This window comes from Neophocaena asiaeorientalis, unplaced genomic scaffold, assembly GCF_003031525.2.
Source record: "Neophocaena asiaeorientalis asiaeorientalis breed wild unplaced genomic scaffold, Neophocaena_asiaeorientalis_V1.1 scaffold79, whole genome shotgun sequence".
In the NCBI taxonomy this organism is placed as follows: Eukaryota; Metazoa; Chordata; class Mammalia; order Artiodactyla; family Phocoenidae; genus Neophocaena; species Neophocaena asiaeorientalis.
Window position 1 is genome coordinate 2,153,394 of NW_020175402.1, and position 21,094 is coordinate 2,174,487.

The 21,094-nt window shown below is 52.9% G+C and overlaps 1 protein-coding gene across 2 annotated transcripts in view; it reads right to left on the reverse strand.

Annotated features, from left to right (window-relative positions):
- Nucleotides 1–1,098: 1,098 nt before the first annotated feature.
- E2F2 (E2F transcription factor 2) overlaps nt 1,099–21,094 on the reverse strand; it is a 20,330-nt gene continuing 334 nt past the window's right edge. Inside the window, exons 2-8 of one of the 2 annotated variants that reach the window (XM_024766724.1) lie at nt 17,521–17,527; nt 15,634–15,740; nt 13,814–14,033; nt 12,832–12,990; nt 11,198–11,312; nt 9,576–9,768; nt 1,099–4,529 (exon numbers count right to left, since the gene is read on the reverse strand). In XM_024766724.1, the coding sequence (XP_024622492.1) occupies nt 4,261–4,529; nt 9,576–9,768; nt 11,198–11,312; nt 12,832–12,990; nt 13,814–14,033; nt 15,634–15,740; nt 17,521–17,527 (1,070 nt within the window). In that variant the 3' untranslated portion in view covers nt 1,099–4,260. Of the gene's footprint in view, nt 4,530–9,575; nt 9,769–11,197; nt 11,313–12,831; nt 12,991–13,813; nt 14,034–15,633; nt 15,741–17,520; nt 17,528–18,891; nt 20,096–21,094 lie in introns of those variants that run through there. The other variant, XM_024766725.1, reaches the window with a different exon arrangement.

The window sequence follows — 21,094 nt, forward strand, 5'->3', positions numbered from 1 at the left end:
AGCAGGAGGGCTTCCCTGGTGGCGCAGTGGTTAAGAATCCACCTGCCAATGCAGGGGAGATGGGTTTGAACCCTGGTCCAGGAAGATCCCTCATGCCGCGGAGCAACTAAGCCTATGCGCCACAACTACTGAGCCTGCGCTCTAGAGCCCGTGAGCCACAACTACTGAATCTCGCGTGCCTAGAGCCCGTGTTCTGCAACAAGAGAAGCCACTGCAATGAGAAGCCCGCGCACCGCAACGAAGAGCAGCCCCTGCTCGCCGCCGCAACTAGAGAAAGCCCGTGTGCAGCAACAAAGACCCAACTCAGCCAAATAAATAAATAAATAAATTTATATTAAAAAAAAGAGTAAGCAGGAGCCTGCCCAGGAGAATTGCAGAGAAGGGGGAAAACATGTTGTTTTTAGGAACTGACAAAGAAGTCCAGTGTGGCTATGGGTGGTGGGAAGGAGTGGCCAGTGAGGCTGGAAAGGTAGGGTAAGCCAGTTGCAAGGTTAGAAATGGACGTTCACACCAAGTGAAAGGGCACTTTATCCTGAGGGCAGAGAGAAGCCATCCACTAAGAAGGGGAGTGGCATGATGAGAGCTGTTTTAGAAGGATCTCTCTGGATTAGTGGGGTCATGGTTCTCAAACTTCACCTGCACTAGAATCACCTGGAGGGCTCATTAAGACACAGATTCTGGGTCCCACCCCCTGAGTTTCTTATTCAGAGGGTCTGGTGTGGGGCCTGAGAATATGCATTTCTCACAAGTTCCCAGGGAATGCCGGTTTGAGGGCCACACTCTGAGAACCACTGATACAGAGGATGGGGTGGTGAAGAATGGGTAGCGGTGAGAATATTAAGGAAGCTACCGAAATTGCTCAGGTGAGAGGCGATGGAGGCAGACGCAGGGCAGGGGCTCCCAGTTTAGATCTGGGTGCTGCTAACTTCAGGGTCTTATTGGTGAGATTTCAGGCATGGTACTAAGCCAACGTGGGGAAGGGAGGCTGTTTCTGGGCATAGATCAGCCAGTTGGTCAGAACAGGCTCCACCCCTGGCCTGGGAGGACCAGACCCACACTTGGTAATGACCTTCAGAAAGCACAACAGAGACAAGGGGCCCAGGTTTGTCATTTAATGCCCAATCGTCACAACACATGGAGGCTTACACGGTGCTCGTCGAGGCAGGACACACGGCAAAACCAGAAACCCGGCCAGAGGTGAGTGACCCGTGTGGAAGGGACCAGGGTCCCTCTAGACACATGTGCCACATGCAAGGCTTCAGCACTTACCCAGGAGCCAGCAGGCTGGCTGGGCTTCTGCTCACCGAGGGTCCCCATGGCAGGCTAGGGTCCTAGGATGAGGTGGGGACCTCAGGACACAGTGATGAGAACCAGAAAGCTGCTTGCAAACAACCCCAAAAGTCTTTCACTTCGCATGCTTTAAGCCACACAATGCTTGGATGCAGGAGCACCCAAACTCTTTCACTAGAAACTAGACACGGCGCAGAACTGAGGCTGAACACCTGGAAAGAGGAAGTAAAGTCAAAACCACGCTCCAGCCAGTTTTAACACCCTCTGCCCTCCCCCTCGTCTTCCCTGTAGCCGCACTGCTCAGACCACAGCATGGCTGTGGAGGAGAGATGCTACTCTGGTTTTAAGAAATCTCTTTGAATCTCCAACTCTACTGCACAATTTTTTTTTTTTTTTCTTTTTGCGGTACGCAGGCCTCTCACTGTTGTGGCCTCTCCCGTTGCAGAGCACAGGCTCTGGACGCACAGGCTCAGCGGCCATGGCTCACGGGCCCAGCCGCTCCGCGGCATGTGGGATCTTCCGGGACCGGGGCACGAACCCGTGTCCCCTGCATTGGCAGGCGGACTCTCAGCCACTGTGCCACCAGGGAAGCCTGTCTACTGCACAATTTAATGCTACTGGGTTCCTGGGAGTCCCTGAGCCTTTGATGCCCCTGGGGACACGAGTGACGGGGGTGGAGTGGGGGCTGCCAGAGAGGCTGGGAAATTTCCTGGCAGGAATAGTTTACCTCAGAAAGAAACTTGCTTTTCTTCTACCCTGGTTTTAAAGTTTACCTGGGCCCTGAAGGGAATTCCACTCAAAATGCTTCTTAAAGTACTTGATGGAACTTGGGAGGTTTCAGGCATCATCGGGAAGAAAGAGGCACAAGCTTGTTTCCTACACCAAGCCTGAGGCTTGGCCTGGTGATCCCGCCACTGGGCCAGGACAGGTGTGGAGGGAACAGGACGGCGGGGGCGCCAGCTGCTCTGGATATAGGCCATGGGCCCAAGGGACAGCCTCTCTGTCCAGCCCTTTGGCTGGGCTTTGGGGAATGAGCTTCAATTCTGGCTGGACTTCACCATCAAATTCATTTCCCTTTTCTATGATTTAATTCTAGGAGAAAGCTCTAGACAGAGCCCAAGGCATGGAAGTCAGACAGCTCTGTCCTCAGATATGGCGCATGGCTAGATGACAGCCCAGCAGAGACCTCACAACAGCCATGCCATCTCCAGCCCCACCCGCCCCAAACCAGATCCCAGGCAGCATCCCTTTCCCTCACCCAAGGGCCAAGGTGGTCCCTTGGCCCTAGGCATGCTGGGCTTCAAAACTGCCTTCTGATGAGACCCCTGTGAGTGTTTAGAGACCAAAGTCACTTCTGTAAAGAATAAAAAAACTAGCCCTGTTTTTAGAGCAGGGTATCTGTGATCATTCCTGAGAGGGCACTAACTTGGGGACCCAGGAAGTTGAGCAAATGACAAGGCCTGACTGTCCCCGGCTGGGCATTAGCTCACATTGGACCCCACCCCCAAAGAAGCCCACCTTCCAAGCTTCAGAAGCCAGTAGGTCAGCTCACGAGCAATCCCATGGAGCCAACTTCATATTTGAGACCAACTTAATGCTACAAACTTAAAAAAATAAAAGTGCTGCCCAGCTGAGCCCCTGAGGAAACCTAGCTCCCTGAGGGTGGGTGGTGGGTCTCTCAGACCACCACCTCTGGCTGCCTCTCTCAGGAAGGCACAGCCTTGGTTCAGCCCAGAGCCCCCCACCCACCCCAAGTTGGGCGGGGGAGGAGAGATGACTGCCCCATACCCAGCTGGGCTACGGGGACAATGTGGGATGGTCAAGCCTCTGGGGGATGGGGTGAGGCCAAAAGACCTTCTTAGGACCCCAAGCCTGAAGAGGTAACATGAGCCCGTCTCCCCATTAGCTGCCAACGTCTGGTCTGCCATGAAGACTCTTCCCTGTCACCCCTTCAGCATCCTGTGACAAAAGGAGCCAACACGCCATCAAGCCGTGGTCACTTCTGTCCCTGGGGGTCTGTGTGAGAGCTGGGGGGAAGCGGAGGTCATTAAAGAATCACCCCCTTCAACAGATGCGGCAAAAAACAATCCTTCCCGGGCAGGGGAGGGCGATACCAGCAGCTCCCAGCAGGGGCGCTTCCTGGCAGTTTCTTATTTTCTGCTCACCCTTGTCCTTAGCGGGCCTGTCCCTACCGCCCAGGTCCGCAGTGTAAAACAGCCCCTGTCCCAGCAAGAGGCAACAACTGAGGAAAGGTGCGGACAGTTGCTTCCATGTTCGTGCCCCAGTTTCCCCGGGAGCTCTTCTGGGCTGACTCCCTGGAACCAGCTCTGGGACAGAGGAAACCAGGAATCCTGCAGCCCCTGCTCGAGAGAATCAGGAGGCTGAAGTGCAACTGGCATTCTAGCAGACTGGGTGGCCCCTGAGGCCCAGTCCCCCACTGCTGGGGGGAGTCAGGGAGTTGGCCTGGGCCCCTGCAAGCCCCGGCCTGCCCTTGGACCTGTCTGAGGAGACGTCTTCCTAGGAACTAGAACAACCTCCCTGCTAAAACTCAGGGAAGGCAAACAAACAATACTCAACTTGAAATAAATACAAAGGCATTAAGTGCTTCTTGATAAACTGAGGGTCCTAATTGCCCCTCTAAAGGCAATTGCGGGAACTCTCCTTGGACCTGGTCACCTCCCCTGTGGCCCTTCACATGAGAGATCAGAGGTCAGAAGACTGGCTGGGTCTTCCCAGGCCCAGTTTCCATGAAGAAGGACAGGACCCAACCCCTGACAGGCTCCTTCCCCGTATCCTCCACATTCCCCCGACAGCACTGGCCAGCAGGTGGTAGGTAGGAAAGGAAAAGCGGGGACCCCCATACCCTGAGGGCAGCACCTCGTGTCACATCCTGTGCAGGCAGAGGGCCTGTCAGTCTGCCTGTGAGGAGGTAGAGACTGGAGGGGTTGCCGGGGCGCAGGCAGGGGCCATTCAGTTAATCAGCAGGTCCCCAAGGTCATAGGTGTCGAAGAGGTCACTGATGCCCTCCCCGCCGTCCAGGCCCCACAGGTAGTCGTCCTGGTCCAACGGCGGGGAGAAGCTGATCAGAGGGGAGCTGCATGGCAGTGTCGCGGACAGGAACTGGTCCTCCGTCTGCTGCAGGAGTGGGTGTGGCAGCTCCAGCATGCTATCGGTGGCCTCCAGGGGGACAAGGGACGGCGGGAGTGGTGGCAGGACCTGCTGGGACGTCAGCGCTGGTGCTGGAGACAAATCGACAAGGGTTATGCCTGATGCTGGTGCCCGAAAGCCTCTGGTCAGACCTCCGAGAACAAAAACAGCCTCTGGTCTCTCCTACCCTGGCTCACGCCTGACAGCACAGGACACACTGCCCTTTCCCGCCCCAGCTCCAGCAGCCCCCCTCCTTCATCCACACTCTCTCCCCTCCCCTCTCCTGTCTCCACACCCACCCCCAGCTTCTGCAGTCACCCTACCCCCTTTCACCATCAAGGTCCTGGCCCCTGAAGTCACTATGTCTTTTTCCTGCATCATCAATTCCTCTCACTCTCCTAGATCATTCCTGTCAACACACAGACATCCTCTAATAACTCTTATCTTTATTATGTTTTTTTGGCCTCATCATGCAGCATGTGGAAACTTAGTTCCTCGACTAGGGATCGAACCCACGTCCCTTGCATTGGAAGCGCGGAGCCTTAACCACTGGACCGCCAGGGAAGTCCCTAATAACTCTGCTCTTTAAAGAGCATCCTCCCCTGACCTCATGACTCTCTCCAATTACCAGCCCATTGTACTGCTCGCTTTCACAGTGAAGTTTCTTAAGAGCTACCCGTGCTCACTCCCTACTTCCCCACCACTATTCACGCTTCAACCCACTCCAACCTGGGGTCTGTCTGAACCAGTGCCCTCCATGTTGCTAAATCCAGGGGTCAGTTCTCTGGCCTCATCCCATGTGACATTCCAGCAGAATCTGATGCAGTCGTTCACACCCTTCTTCTTGAAACACCTTCACTTGGCTTCGGAGGTACTAGATTCTCCTGGTTTTCTTCCTCTCTTCAACCTCTTTGGCTACTTCTTCCTGGTCTCCTTTCCTGGATCCTCCTCGTCTTCTCAACTTCTAAACCCTGAAGCCCAGGGGCTCCATCCTCCGATTCTTCTCTCCTCTGGCTGCACTCCTCGCCAGGTGATCTCAGCTGGCCCCATGGCTTCAAATCCGTCTCCAGATCTACTGCCCCCAAGTGGATGCCTCTGGCACAGACCCCCACCCCCCAACCCCCCCAGCTCTGGGCTCCTGCTACATCTCTACTTGATGGCTACGCTAGGTCAGAACTCAGCACGTCAAAACCAAACTCCCGGGCTTCCCCCAAACCTGAGTCTTCCCCCATTGTATTTAATGAACCCCCGCCCACTCAGCTGCTTAGGCCAGAAGGCCCAAGAATCACCTGTAATCCTGCCATTTCCCCGCATCTGACCCAGCAGCAGGTTCGGTCACCTCCACAACCAAATCAACCCTCTAAGATGCCCATCTCTCTTCAGTCCCGCTGCTGTGATCTGCGGCTCGCTCCTTCCTCTCACCCAGGCCCCTGCAGAAGCCTTCTCACCAGTCACCTTGCTTCGACTCTTGGCCCTTGCAGTCTGTGCTGTGACTTAAAAATGGCTTAGAGGGACTTCCCTGGTGGTCCAGTGGTTAAGACCCCACGCTTCCAATGCAGGGGGCGCGGGTTCGATCCCTGGTCGGGGAACTTAGATCCCAAATGCCAAGTGGCGTGGCCAAAAAAAAAAAAATGGCTTAGAATAAAATCCAAGTTCCCACCAGGATTGAGCAGGCCCGGCGTGACTTGGTCCCGGCCTTCCTTCCTGGTCCCTCTCCCACCTACCTCCCATAGCTCACGCTCACCTCTCCAGACACACCTGCCATCACCTACTCTTCAGCACACCAGCTCATTTCCATTTAGAGGTAAGGACGTGATTCTTTACGCAGGCATGTGGAGCAGGGTGCCAGAAATCCCCTGCCAAATACACCCTGATGCCCAGAATCTCACCATCTGGGTCGTTCCTTACCAGCCAAGCATTGCTTTGAAAATACAACCATGTCAGTGTGCCAGACCGGCTGATCAACCTCGAGCTAGCTGTGTAACTGTGGGCAAGTGACAACGTTCATAGGTCTCCGTTTCCTCACCCCTAAAACGGGGATGATGATTATACCTGCCTCCGGTTGTTGAGAGGCTTAAATGGTAAGTGCAGATAAAGAACAGCTGGTCTGCAGGCTGTCCTTAAAAATAGTTCCCATTTCCCAAGGGCTTAATCCGTCAGCTCTGATCTCAAGGAGAGGCCTGTTTCACCTCCTTGGACACGCCAGAAGCCCCAGGGGGAGGCACTGTTGTTATGTCTATTTACAGATGAGGAAACTGAAGCTCAAAGAAGCCAATTAAATGTAGTATTTGAATGAAAAAAAATCAAATGTTTGTTTAGCACATCGCAGAGGCCTGCGTGTGTTAGAGTACGAGGCCTGGCTTGGGAGTGAGGAAGAGGCTGGGGGCTCAGTCCCCAGCCCCTCACCAGCTACAGGACCCGGCACCTCAGTTTTCCCAGTAGGAAAAATAAGGACCCACCACCCTGAGTTGTGGAAGCAGTAACTGAGCTATCACATGTGAGAGCCTTTACCTCAGGTCCGACCCCTCCCATCCATCCCTCCATCCCTCCATCCATCCATCCTCTCTCTCTCCCTCTTTCTCTGTCTCACTGTTTATCACATCCAGAAGAGAACTGCTCTTTGTAACATCTGTGCCTCTACTGCACCCTGAATGGCTCATATTCACTTAAATGTCTCCAAACCCACACACAATAGGTGTCCAGTTCACACAAACTTTTAAAAAGTCACATTCACGCTGTATCATCACCTGAAACGCACCCAATAATCACGAGGGAGTTTTATTTAGTGTCCCCCTTTTTGGAGACGTGGGAACAGAGGCTCGGAGGGGTTAAAGTGACTCCCCCACAGTCACCCCATCAAAGGAGGTGAGATGCAGACTCACACCTGAGTGTTCCAGCTTCAGCTCCTGTGCCCTCAGCCACATGTAGTTTTAAGTCAGAAAGTCACAGCCCGGAGAGATGTTCAATGACTCAGGTTCAGATTCGTCCCATTACAGATGAGGGAAACGAGGTCCCCAAACAAGAATGGTTCCCCTGGTGGCGCCAGAAGTAGGATGGGAACCTGGGTCCTAAGACTGTAGTGGCCTCCTCTTTGGACCAGGCCCTTGGTGCTTGTATCTCAGAATGACCCTGCTTAGGCCAGAACATGGAGCACGTGTGAGTGCATGTGTGTGTGTGTACACCTTCTGGAAAACTTCCTCCTGCTCCTTTCAGCAGGGACATCACTAAGAGACCACGTGGCAAGGGTGAAGAGAGGCAGCAAGGGCATGGGCCCTGGCACAGAGCTGACTTCTGGGCTGGCCCCTCCGCCTACTGTTCCGTAAGCCTCTATCTAGGCTTTTCGGGCCTCAGCCTCTTGACTTGTACAACTGAGGTTGTTGTCCTTGCTTATGAGGTAGGGTCCTCCACCTCTGCCCAAGGTCTCAGACGACAACTGAACGTTCTAACTCTGGAGAGCCGTGCACTTGTTGACAGTGGAGCGAGAAAGCAGAGCGTGGGAGGAGGAGGGAGAACAGGGTGGGGCACAGGTCTGGACTGGGAGATAGGCACTGGGAGGTTCCCGGAGGGACAGATGGTCGGTTCAGGGAGAGCCCTGGTCCTGGGACTGGGCTGGAACACAGGAGAGATGGCTAGAGAAGAACTAGGAGTCTGGGCTCTTGTCTGAGCTCTGCCACTAACTTGCTGTGTGACCTTAGGAAAGTCACTTGCCCTCTCTGGGCCTCAGTTTATTCATGTGTAAAATGAAGTGTTGAGTTAAATCAGGGGTCAACAAACTTCTGTAAAGGGCTAGATAGTATTTTAGGCTTTGCAGGACACATATGGTCTCTGTCACACTGTCACTTGCCCTACGCCGAACCCCCAACTCTTTAAAAATGTGAAAACCATTCTTAGGTCATGGGTCATATAAAAACAGGCCAGATTTGGCCTGCAGGCAATAGTTTTATTAACCCTTGAGTTAAAGTAATGGAATCCAATCTGGGTTCTGTGGACACCTGCCTCCACCACCACACACACAAAAAGCTTCTTCCACCAGACCAGTTCTAGCTCTGCATGTGTTTAAACACTAGGGTTCTATTTAGGGGAATTCTGCTGCTAAGAAAACAAAAGCGGAACACTGGCCTACATGTCCTCGAAGGATCCTGCCGATCTAACCTGATCTCAGTAAAGGGCATGGGGGAGGGGCCTTCATAGGCTCCCATTTCTACTCCTGTCCAACTCCCAGTCTCCCTGGGGAGACCTCGGGGACTTTCCCACCTCTTACTCCTTGGCGACGGCCTCATACTACTTCCTGCCCGGCATAGACAGCTTTTAGCTCTACCACCCACCTCCCAGGCACCGTCCTTCCTTGATCTGTTCTGTGCCTCGTGGAGAGAGCCCTGGGCTAGAGTGTGGAGACCAAGGTTCAAGACACAGCTCTGCTGCCTCCCAGCTAGGAGGCCTTGGGCAGGTCACATCACCTCTGTTTCAGTTTATCTATCTCTAAACGGGGAACAATAAAACCTACCTCAAGAACCACTGTGAGGAGGAATGTGATAATGGATGTACCTGGTACACAGTCGTGGTTAAAACACCTTAGTTATTATCTCCTAAGAAAGTACTGAGCCTTCCTCAGAAAATCTATAATTTCCATTTCCTATGGGCTATTGAGTGTTAGGAGCTCTGCCATTAGGAGCTGTTACAGAAGTAGCAGTACTAGTGGCGGTGGCCGTAATAATGATAATAATAGCTAACAGTTATTGCCAGGCACCGTTCTAAATGCTTTACCTATATTAACTCATTTAATGTTCACAAACTATGAAGTAGATACTGTTAATTACTATGCCCAAATTACAGATGCGGAAATTAAGGCAAAGAAAGGTAAAGTAATTTGTCCAAGATCGTATAGCTGGTAAGTGGAAGAGGTGGGATTCAAACCCAGGCGCTCCTCTACCCAGAGCAGCAACAGTCTCCCCACTGAGACAAGGAACGTGCATGTGCTTTATAAAGTGTAAAGGGCAATGCACACGTGTGTGGGAGAAGGACTGTATCCCCTGCTGCTGGGTAGAAGGTAGGTACCCAACAAATGTTGACAAGGAAGAGGGAAACTCTAAGGCTGGCCCCTCTCGGCATCCCTTGTCCCTCTGGACAGAGGGTCTCACCTGAGGATGCCGTGGATTCCGTGATTCCAGGGTTGATGCTGCTGCTGGGCTGGGTGGGGTCAGGGCTGGGACTGAGGGCGGAGGTGGAGGGGAGGGGCTCCTTGGCAGGACTGTTGGGCTCCTGCACCTCTTCTGGGCAAAGGTAGACTTCGATGGGCCCCTGCGTGCTCTTCAGATATATCTGCAGGTTCTCCTGGAGAAGGAAGAGAAGCCAGGTCATGGCTCTGGGCAGCTGGACTTACTCATGGCTCAGTGGGTATGACGGACACATGAGGCTCCCATCGTCCATATGAGCATGCTTGGCTCCTGAGCTGGGTGCTGGGCCTGCCCCATGTGGTCTGTGGTAGACATCTGCCTGGCCCCGAGACCCCCTTCTTTTAGGGAGAGTGCCTTGATTTTCCTTTGGGAAATCACTCCTCCCCCACTCTCAGGCCTGAGCTGGTATCATAAAAGCTATCTTTGCCACGGCAAGGGGAGAGCCCACCTGGGAATGGAGTCGGCACAGAAAATGGCAGAGTGAGATGGAGTGTGAGGCCACCTTTACAACACGGTTTGAGCCTCTGCATCCAGCCTTGCCTGCAATCCCCAAATCTCCCCCTGGACCTGTCACTTGGCTCCCCCCGGGTCCCCCTCACTTAAGCCAGTCAGACTTGGCTTTCTGTTATTTGTAACCAAGAGACTGACACTTGGCTATCCTGCCCTTGCCTCCTGCCCACCTCGTACCCGCAGCTTGAGCCACAACCGGCAACGCACGTGCTGCTGCCGATCACATTCAGGTGTCCACGCCTGCGCCCAGGCAGTCCCTTTGCCTGCCCCTACGGGCCTCATATAACTTAATGCTTTTCCACTAAACAGATTATTTCTGGAGCCCTTATCAGACTCTGGGCTGGGGGTACCACATGGGTGGAACACGGCTTTGTGGAGGTTACACTGTAACAGATGAAGCAGAACATAATTATGTAATCACCAATATATCCCGGCAAATGGAGGTTAAGTGCGATGGAAAAGAACACGTGGTTATGAAGTCTGGAGGTAATCAGGGAAGGCTTCTTGAGGAGGTGATGTTCAAGTTGCGACCTGTAGGATGAATAGCCGTAAACCAGGCAGAGAGAGGGAAGAGCACTTCGGCTGGAGGGAATACCGTGTGAGAAGGTCTTGTACTGAGGTCGAGCTTAGTGTGGTGGGGAAACGGCAGGCAGTTCAGTGTGGCTGAAGTAGAGACAGAAGGGGGTCAGCATGCGAGAGGAGGTGGGTGAGGTCAGAGCACACACAGCCTCATAGAGAGTGTAAGAATTTTGGTCTTTAAACTAGGTTAACATGGAAGGATTACTGTGAGTACTGACACTGCTGTGCGTGAGTGCACGTGTGCTTGCGCATGGGAATGCAGGGGCTGGTGGGATGCGGAGAGGAACCAGGAACAGAGATTTTCTCCGGCTGGTACCTAATGCCTGATGTCCTTTCCAGCTTCCGCCACTTCTGCCCCAGCTTGGAGACCGTCAGTCTTGCCATGGCCACCAGCATGGACCAGGGAAGCTTGGGACTAGGCAGTGCCAGGAACGGAACCTGCAGAGCTGTCTGGAATGTTCCTAACCCTGCTCTCCACTAAATGCTTCCCCTCTCACCTCGCTCCTGTCAGGCACTTCCAGTCTCGTCTGCGGAGGGGCCTTGACAGCGATCACCGTCTGCTCCTTAAAGCTGCCCACAGCACGGATGTCCTGGTAAGTCACGTAGGCCAGTGTAGGGGCAGGAGAGTCAAGAGAAGTGACTGTCTGGTCAAAATTAAAACTCCCGGCCTACCCGGAAGGGATCTAACCCACCTCTCAAAGACTCTGAACACCCCAAAACTGTAACCTGTTCCTTTAATCTCAGAAGCTACCTTGGACCCCTTTAGAAATGGGGGTCTGAATCATTAAAAAAAATGCTGCCTTATATCAGCTTTTTACATAAAGGCTTCGTCTACCAAGCTAGATTTTTAGCTCTGAGAGGGCAGGAAGACATGTCTTATTTCTTTATATTTCTCACAATGCCTACTGTCCTTCCAGAAATACAAGGTCAGATCCAAATACCAATTAGATGGTCCAACCATTTGGAAAAAGTATATGTAAAGCCATTGCAAAGTCTATGCTCTTTGACCTCATTGTTTCAATCCTAGGAATCTAACCTAGGGAAATAAGTAAAAAACTTGGGAAAAGTTTCTATCTATAAAGATATTTGGGACTTCCCTGTTGGCACAGTGGTTAAGAATCCTTCTGCCAGTGCAGGGGACACAGGTTCGAGCCCTGGTCCGGGAAGATCCCACATGCTGCAGAGCAACTAAGCCCGTGCGCCACAACTACTGGAGCCCGCACACCCTAGAGCCCGAGTGCCGCAACTACTGAGCCCACACACTCTAGGGCCCACGTGCCTCAACTACTGAGCCCATGTGCTGCAACTACTGAAGCCCGCGTGCTTAGAGCCCGTGCTCCGCAACAAGAGAAGCCACTGCAATGAGAAGCCAGGGCACAGCAACAAAGACCCAGCGCAGCCAAAAAATAAAAATAAATAAAGATATTCATCACAATGTCGCTTTATAAAACAGAAATCTAGCATTGATCTAAATGCCCATTCTAGGCCTTATCAACAAACCATAGTGATCTGAGTAGGACATTCTCAAACCATTTAAATATTCCCTGGCGGTCCAGTGGTTAGGACTCTGCACTTCCACTGCAGGAGGCACGGGTTCGATCCCTGGTCGGGGAAGTAAGATCCTGCAAGCCGTGCGGTGTGGCAAAACAAAAACAAACAAACAAACAAAAATATATATGATGTCAAACCATACGAAACTGCAATAGGAGCAATTTCATGTGGACCAGCCAAATAGTTAGGAAGGACACGTAACAACATAAAAGCCACCTATGGCAGTACACTAAGTGGAGAAAAGCAGAATATAAAACGTTGTATACAGCAGGTACACACAGTATTTAAATAACACACACCCTGTGTATAGCTATGGAATGATGGCTGTGTTCGGGTGGCAGCTCTTTTTCCTTTTCTCCATTTTCCAGATTTACAGAAATGTACTTGTCTTATTTTTATAATGAGAAAGTAACTTCAAGAGACCCAAGAGGAAAAGCCACTGAGGAAGGAAGAAACAGATATGCCAGACCCCTAGGGTGGATCAGTCCCTGCAGGGAGGTACTGCATCAACTCTGGGTAGTTATAAGCATGCAACAGGCCCCCTGCTCCCGGACCCCTTCCTCCCAACCAAAGAGGATATCTCTTGTTGGCCTTGTCCTCCGTCAGGTGCTTGAAGTGCAGAGAGCAGCTCTGGATGAGCTGGTCCAAGGCCTGCTCCATGCTCATTAGCTCCTTCAGCTCCTGCCCCAGCTGCTGCTGCTTCCCAGGCCGGGTGGGGTCTTCAAACAGTCCTCTGCCTCTGGGGACAGAGCAGTCCCCCAGTGTCAGTCTCAGTCTACATCCAGGGACCCCAACCCCAGGGCTGCTGTGCAAAGCTGCACAGACGATGTGGGCAAAACTCCAGGAAGAGGCCATTCACATGGTCTATGATGGTGCCTCCTGGCTTGTACAAATCAGTGGTCCTGCCTAGCTCCCAGGGAGCTGCCAAGGATTGGAACTTGATGTTTGGGGGTTGGGCTAGGGAAAAGAAACAAGTCAGGGCCTGACACCACTTTTGGGGGGCTTTCAACTCTACCCACCCTATGCCCCAGGCTCCCCCAAATGGCAGGGAGCTGGAGTGACCTCACTCCTGACTTCTCTGCCTGCGTTCTCTTAGAGTTCACGCCAGGGGTTGCAGGTCTGTTCTTTAAGACCTTATAGAAGTGAGGAACGAAGTCTGTAGTACTTATATCTCAGCTGGAAGGAGTCTGCGTTACTACGCGCAGATCCCAGAGGACTTCCCTAAGTTAGAAGAGGGCAATATTGGGACCCCTGACTGAAGAGGATCTGGGGTCCTCTTAGCCTTTACACGTCCTATAAATCATTCTCTGACCCTGCCATGCTTTCCTAATACTACTTCAGCATATACACCTGCTCTTCCGTCCCCCTCTTAAATACATTGGCTCCACCCGCAGCGTGTAAGCTTATTGGACGTTGCCCTTCATTTCACCCGCCAGCACTTGTGCCCATTGGATGTTGCTCTCAGGCCCGCCCCCTACATTCACAACCTCAGGATATTGCCCCTGGCTCCACCCACAGCACGCGCACTCATTGGTGCCATCGGCCCCAGCCCAGGCACTCACACCCACTGGATGTTGTTCTTGGCCTTCTTGCGGATGAGCTGGATGCCCTCCAGCACATTGGTTATGTCGTAGATGCGCCGCTTCTGCACGTCCAGCACCTCAGCAGCCCAGTTAAGGTCCAGGACCCCATCCTCAGACTCGCTCAGGAGGTAAATGAATTTCTTGGTGAGCAGCCCCAGCGACGTGTCATAGCGAGTCTTCTCCCCAGGCGACTTGGGGGCTGACGAGGAAAGGCGCTCAGCCATTGCTCAGAGAGGGCCCCCTGGGGAACTTCCTCCATTGACCTGGACCCACTTTCCAGTTTACACCCTCCATGTAAGCACCCACTTTCCAGTTTGCAGAGCACTGAGAGGGAGGGGGTCATTCACCACCATTGTTCAAACAGGGAATCTGATAACTAGAGAGGCAAAGTGACTTGCTTAAGGTTTCACAATCGGGGGCAGCGTCGAGGCTGGAAACCAAATATTCTAACTCTTGGTTCGCACCTTTCCACCAAAGCTCAGGGCAGCCATACCGCCACCACCACTAACAACAACAAATGCGCACTGTGTGTAGCTCACTGTTCTAAGCACTTTCCATGTACAACAGATTTAATCCTTACAGCACCCTATAAGTTTGGTGTATAACCACCCCCATTTTACAGGTGAGAATACTGAGGCACAGACAGATCAAGTAACTTGCTCAACTCACTCAGCTAGAAAGTGGCAAAGCTGGGACTTAAATCCAGGCAGTCTGGCTCCAGAGTCTCCCTTCCTAACCATTACCCTATCCTGCCAGTTATGTGAGGAATTTGGAATTAGGGTAGGGAAGGAATGACAAGAACATGTTTATAGACATGTTTTTTTCTTCCCTTCCAGTTTTATTGAGATATAATTGACATACAGCACTGACATAGAGACTTGCTCTTTCTTTCTATGTGTCATGCAATGATTATCTGAGAGGAATCAGTCCTATTATGTCACATGTGGCAGGTTCATGAAAAAGGTCCCTTTCTTAATGAGGTCAATGTCACAAGACCACATCTCAGCTGCAGCATCTTAAACCACAAGAAGACTTTTGCAATCCAGTGACTTGCAAGTCATATAGCAAGTTAATGGCTAAACTAGTTCTGGAAACTGAATTTTAGAGAGTCTCAGATTCCTCTAGAAGGGGACTTTAGAATCCCTTAATAGATAGACAGCAAGTATTTGGCACACAGACAGTGTTGTCAATTTTTGCATTCATGGCAGACATTACTAACCGATTAGTGCACTTGGGATCCTTCAATAAAGAGCTCTGGGCAGCCTCTACTAATCAGTTGGAGAGGAAACTTTCTTGCTATTCCCGATCTAGCTGCGCCTTGCTTTGCAGATGAGACAGCTAAGATTCACAGAAGAGGAGTGACCAGTCAGGTCAGAACAGAGTCCTGACCAGACCCTCAAGCCTACCACCCAATAACATACCTTCTTTATTAGGTCTCTGTCCCCCCAAATTAGAATTCCTCCCTAACGCAGTTGCTTAAACTCCCTCCCAAACCAGAATATTGACTGAAAATATCAAGAGGCAGAAACTGGGCTCTGGTCCTGACTCCACTGACTAGCAGTGTGACCTTGGGTAAGTCACTGAAACTCTGAGTCTCCAGCGGCCTCATCAGTGAAAGGGGGATAATCCACCTGCCTGGCAGGATCCAGTGAGAAGGCACAGGAAACTGCTGTGTAAACCAGAAAGTGCGCTACAAATATTAGCCCTGGTGATTTGGGCAGGGCTGCTGCCCTCTGCCCCTCCCCACCCCACCTCAGTCTCCTGAGCCTGCCCTTAGATAACCCAGCGGCGTGGCTTACTTTTGGGGCTGGGGAGGCCATCCACTCTAATGCACTTCCGCTTGGGAGTCCGGAATTCAGGGACCACAGGCTTCCCGATCCCCTCCAGGTCCAGCTTCCTTTTGGCCTTGGGGAGAGAGAGGGGAGAGAGGCAGAGTTTGAGAATCATTCGTCCTTTAGCTTCTCCCCGACTTGGGGCCAAAGCACTGAGGCCACCAACAGCCACCGCCTGCCTCAATTTGCCACCAGTCCTGGGTGAAAAAAATCACTGTACCTGGTAAGGAAATATCAGTGACCTGAAAAATGAGCTTTCAGGGGAAGGAAGTCCTATTTCTGAGGGGCACACAACACTCCCATCTTCCGAGGCCCAGGCACTTGAGACTACCAAAGCCAGTCTGGGTTTTAATACAGGCTTCCTTAATAACTGGACCTGACACCCGCCTCTCTACCCCCCTCCCCCAGGATGATACAGGGAGGAAGGAGAGGGGAGGGCCTAAAGCACATCAGGCTGGGGAGAGCATCCGCACCTCCACTGCAGAAGCAGCTGGCTCAGCCAGACTGGGTGCCCATCACAGGCTCACAGCTGGCCCTTATCAGGGTGGGGCTGGGCATCCGCCCAGGCCCAGGGGACTTCCTGGCTCAGTGCCACACCCCAGGGAGGTGTCCACATCGGGAAGCAGTGCAAACATCCCCCACCCCCCGTTTGGGCTCCAGCTCAAGGGCCCCAGGGCCTGAATAGACTCTATTTGCCATTCTTTCTTTGCTGAGAGGGGCAGACAATGAATCCTTCCCCTGTGTCTTAAGGACAAGCAGCTGAGGTCCCCCTGCTCCCCCTCCCTGTTCCCGCCAAGCTTGGGAAACACCTGCTGGGGAAATCAAACCACAGACCCATCTGCTCCTCTCCACCCCACTGCCACCCGGCCTCAATTACGCCCAGAAGCTGGGCTGGCCCGGAAGGGGCCTCTCTCCTTGTTAGGGCTGGGCAGAGGCAGGGCTGGGGCACTGGGGCACAGGTCAGAGACCCAGGCGTGAATCTCCCTGCTCCTTCACGGGCTCGCTGTGTGACTTGAGGAATTGCTCCACATCTAGGAGCCTCAGTTTCCTCCTCTGTAAAATGGGGTGGAAAATACCCACTGCCAGGGGCTGTTGTAAGGATTCAAGGAGATAACTTTTGTAAAGCGCTCAACCTGTGGCTCAGCATTCAGTAGGTGTTCAGGAAATGCGGAGTCCCTTCCCTAAAATCCAAACTCGGCCTCTTCCTAGACAAACTATTCTGGGGGTCACTGAGCTCATTTCCTTCTTCCCTTCCCCCAGTCACCCAGACACCCCTACCTTAGTTGGGACAGAGAGGTCTATTTTAACTTTTGATGGTGAGGTCATGCTCAGCAGGGCTGAGACTTCTAACCGCTGCTGAGCACAGGTGGGCTGACACGTGTGGGAGGTAGTGATGGCTCTTCCTCCTGTCAGCTCCCTTCCCCCTTCTCATGCCTCCTTCAGGAAGTCTTCCTGGACTGATTTGAGGAGCCCTGCTCCTTGGTTGGAGGAGCCTGGATAAGAGGATCCTCCCCTCCACCTCCACCCAGACCCGGACATGATCCAAACACCACATCTCCCTGCTCGTTCCTCTTTAAGTCCTTCTGGAAAATATTCCTTTTCTAACTTCCCAGCCTGTGAGATGCTAGATTCTAGGGAAAGTGACCTGCTCTAGTCCCATCTTGTTTAGAGGAAAAGTCCTAATCATTCACTGAGACCTTCCACCTGCCCTAGACCAAGCCCCAATGTTCATCACCTCACTGAATCTTCCCAACGCCACGAACCCCAATTTTACAGCTGAAGCAACTGAGACCTGGTGAGCCCAGGACAAGGAGAGGAAGGGAAGTCAGGCTGAGTTCTACCTGAGGCAGAGGTGGCAGCCCAGAGTCTCCCCAGCCCCACTCACATTCACCTGATGGAAGCCAGCCCCTACTGAGTTCACAGAACACACCAGGAAGAACCTCACTACCTGCAGAGCAGGGAGGAGGGGAGGGCCTTGAACGGAGTACCTGCGCAGGGCCTATCACGTGCTCATCAGTCCTAACTCAGTACTGCACTCTCTCTCGGTGGATGAGAAATGGAGACTCATAGAGGTTAAGCCACGTGCCCAAGGCCACACAGACAAAGAGCAAAGCCAGAGTTTGAACCCAGATCTGTCTGACTCCAAAACCAGGTATTAGGCTGTTCAGCTCCATCCCATGCACGTTGCCCCAGAACTTGCTGAAATTTGAGCCGAGGCCTGGTTATGTCCACCGGCCCCCATCACTTTACTTCACACAGACACACACACTGGCCTCCTCCCTTTTCTTCCTCTCCTTCACCCTTATCCTGCACTGTCAGGGTCCCTAAGCAGCAAACTGTCCCCCAGCTGAGGACATCTCTCTGACACCTCTGAGCACTGCCCAGAGAAAAGTCAGCTCACCATGGATGGACCTGAGCCTGCAGAACGGAAGTGGCAGAGGACAAGCCCAGGAGGACAAGGACCAAGGAGAGGCTGAGCACAGGCCTTGGAGTCAGAGCTGCCTGGGTTCCCATCCAGGCTGGGTGAGCTGGGCAAGTCTGCTGACCTCTTGAGCTGCACCTGTAAAAGGGGGGTGCTCTACTCCTCCCTCCTGGAGGATTCAGTGAGGGGGCAGCAAAGCGCTTGCTCACGCGGGGGAGCTGCGATCACTAATCCACCAGGGCCACTAGCGAGGGGGAGGTTCAGGGCTGAGCTGAAAAGCGTCAGGGATGTGCTGAGGGCAAAGGCCAGCTCGGCTCCAACCTGGCCCTCTTAGGCAGACCCTTTGGCTGTTTCTTAAAGGCCTGGTTAAGATTCAAGCCCACCGTGCCAACCCCGAGGGAGAAGAACGGAGCTCCTTCCTCAGGCAGCCCTAGAAGTGAGAGGGCCAGAGGCCCCAGACACCACCCCCTTGCAGGCAGCCAGGTGAGGTAACCGGGGCTCAGAGGGGAAGTGACTTGCCGGAAATCACACAGGGAGTGGAGCCAGGTCTCTCCTAAGCCCTAAGTTAGATGGTGGGGGTAGGAGCCAGTGGAAGGAGTTGAGAGCCTTGCTTCCAGATCCCCGCTCTGCCTCGTGGTGGCCTGGGAGGGACTCTCTGCCTTGCCTCCCTAAGCCTACATTTCCTCATCTGACCCACCTTGTATGGTCGTTCATTAAAATGTTCATTTTCTTCCCTGGTTCTCAGAGGAAATTTGGAAAAGACAGACAAATGAAAAGAAAAGGAGAACTCTGCAGAATCCCACCCTCTTCACAGGTTCCTGCAGGAATGACACAGAGTGAGGCCATGTGCCCGGCTGGAGCAGGAACATCCCACGCCTCCTCCAGAGGTGCCGGAAAGAGCTCTAGTCAGGGAGTGAGGAGACCTGGGTTCCCGCCTTCATTCTGCCGTTGATCTTGGTCACCGTCCCTGGGCAGTGCCTAAGGTCCCTTTAAACAGCAGCTCCCCAACAAATCCTGCTCACCCTGCACTTTGCAGCCTGGGCACAAAACAAGTGGCCACACCCAGGGTTGGGTTTGGAGCTGCTCCAGGTCACACCCTGTTAAAATGAGTAAGCAGGGGGCCAAGGCCTGCCCACCGGGTTTTGTGGCACAGGGAAGCCGGGGACTGACAGGAAAGGGGGCTCTGGGCCCCAGAGGCCTGTAGGGTGGTCTGATGCAAAGAGATGCTCTCACGTCTTGGCGTAGGACTTGGACAAGTGACTTCATGTCTCTGCTCAGGTTCCTCATCTGTAAGATACCTCATCCCGGGCATCTTGGCATCTTGACCAAGATAAGGAATGTGAAGAGTGCCAAGCAGTGCCTGGCACATGAGAGGCATTCAGTAAAAGAGCCATTCTTGCTGTGATCACTGAGCCCCTCCGGGAGGGAGGTACAGACAGATGCACTCAGCTCCTCTGGGAGGGAAGCAGTTCAAAACCACAGCTGTTACTGAAACTCTGCCGGGTCTCCTGAAAGCAGCTGGCCAGAGGAGAGACTGGGCCCACCACTGAGCGCCCTCCCTGGGGGCACCCAGCTCCTAAATCAGGTGGTACTGGGGAAAGTCAAGGCTACAGAGAAGAGACTAATGATAACCTGCCTTGTGGGTCATATATTTCCCTATATGATCTTGGACAGGTCACATCCCCTCTCTGAGCCTCAGTTTCCCCCTGCAACATGGAGTTACTAAAACCATCTACTTCATAGGGTAGAAAACTATTTTAGACTGTAAAATGCTGAACTAAAGATAAGTAAAAACTCCCGGTTATCCTTGGCTGCTTGAATTGTAAAATAGGAATAGCACTCCTGCCGCCTTCCTCCTAGTTGGAAATAATGTACAGGAAGGGGTTCTGAAAGTTTAAAGCCTTGAGCATTGGCAAAGCAGGATTCCAGTAGCAGGGAGTGGGGCTCTCTGCCTGCAGCCAGCGGTGGCTGGAGGCCAAGCCTGCTGATTGACACAGGTCAGATCAGTGCCTCTAGGGCAGAGGGGGTGGTCTTCTCCCTGTACTTGAACTTAACTCACCACTCACAACAAAGCCAACCTACAACATCCCCATCTCCCCTTCCTGGATCCTGCTTCCCAAACCCAGGACCTGGAAGAGACTTGAGATGAGTTAGTCCCACAGCTACTCCGTGCATGCACACATTTTCAAGACAAGGAAACTGACGCCCAGACCAGGGCCAAGACTTGTCCAAGGACACACAGTGAATTAGCGGCAATCAGGACCAGAAATCAGGCTCCCTAACTATCACCCCCATCTCCCAGGGCTCTTCCAACTCCACCCCACCCTATGGTTGTTTCGATTCTCACGGGCTCCAGGAATTCCACTCCCAAAAAACACACCCTGTGCCTGGTGCCACCACACTTTGGGCCCTCCCTGGCAACGGTCCTGCCGCTTTGAGAAAAGAACAGTCAATCTGAACAGGAACCTCAGAGGGCTGCCCCCACCTTGCACCTGCTACTGGCTGTCTGGGACAGAAGACTGGGCCTGGGGGAGGACCTAGGGCAGATAATTGGGAAAGAGTTGGCCGGATGGAAAATTAGGCGTCTCAGCCAAACTGGACCTGAGAGACCTCCCCCTATTTTAAAGCCCCCATGGTATCCCCAGGCTCAGTTCTGTGCTTGGACAATAGCAGGTGCCCAGTACTGGTTTCTGGGCCAAACAATGAATGAAAGAATGAATGAATGACAGCAAATTGACTCCGTAGACTTCCCCAAGGTCACAGGGTGCACCGGGCGTAGGGCGTTGGGTCTCCACACTCCTGATCCAGTGTTCATTCCATTCCACCCCAATGGATGAGGTTATTTCATCCCAAGTCTGAAAATGAAAGGCTCTTCTACTTAGATATTGGGGCAATGGGTTGTTCTGGAAGCTGAAAGCTCCCCTTCTCCCTCCCCAGACTCGACCTGCCTCACTCAGACAGCTCCCAGGCGTCCCTCCCGCCTGTCCCACCCCCGTAAAAGCAGAG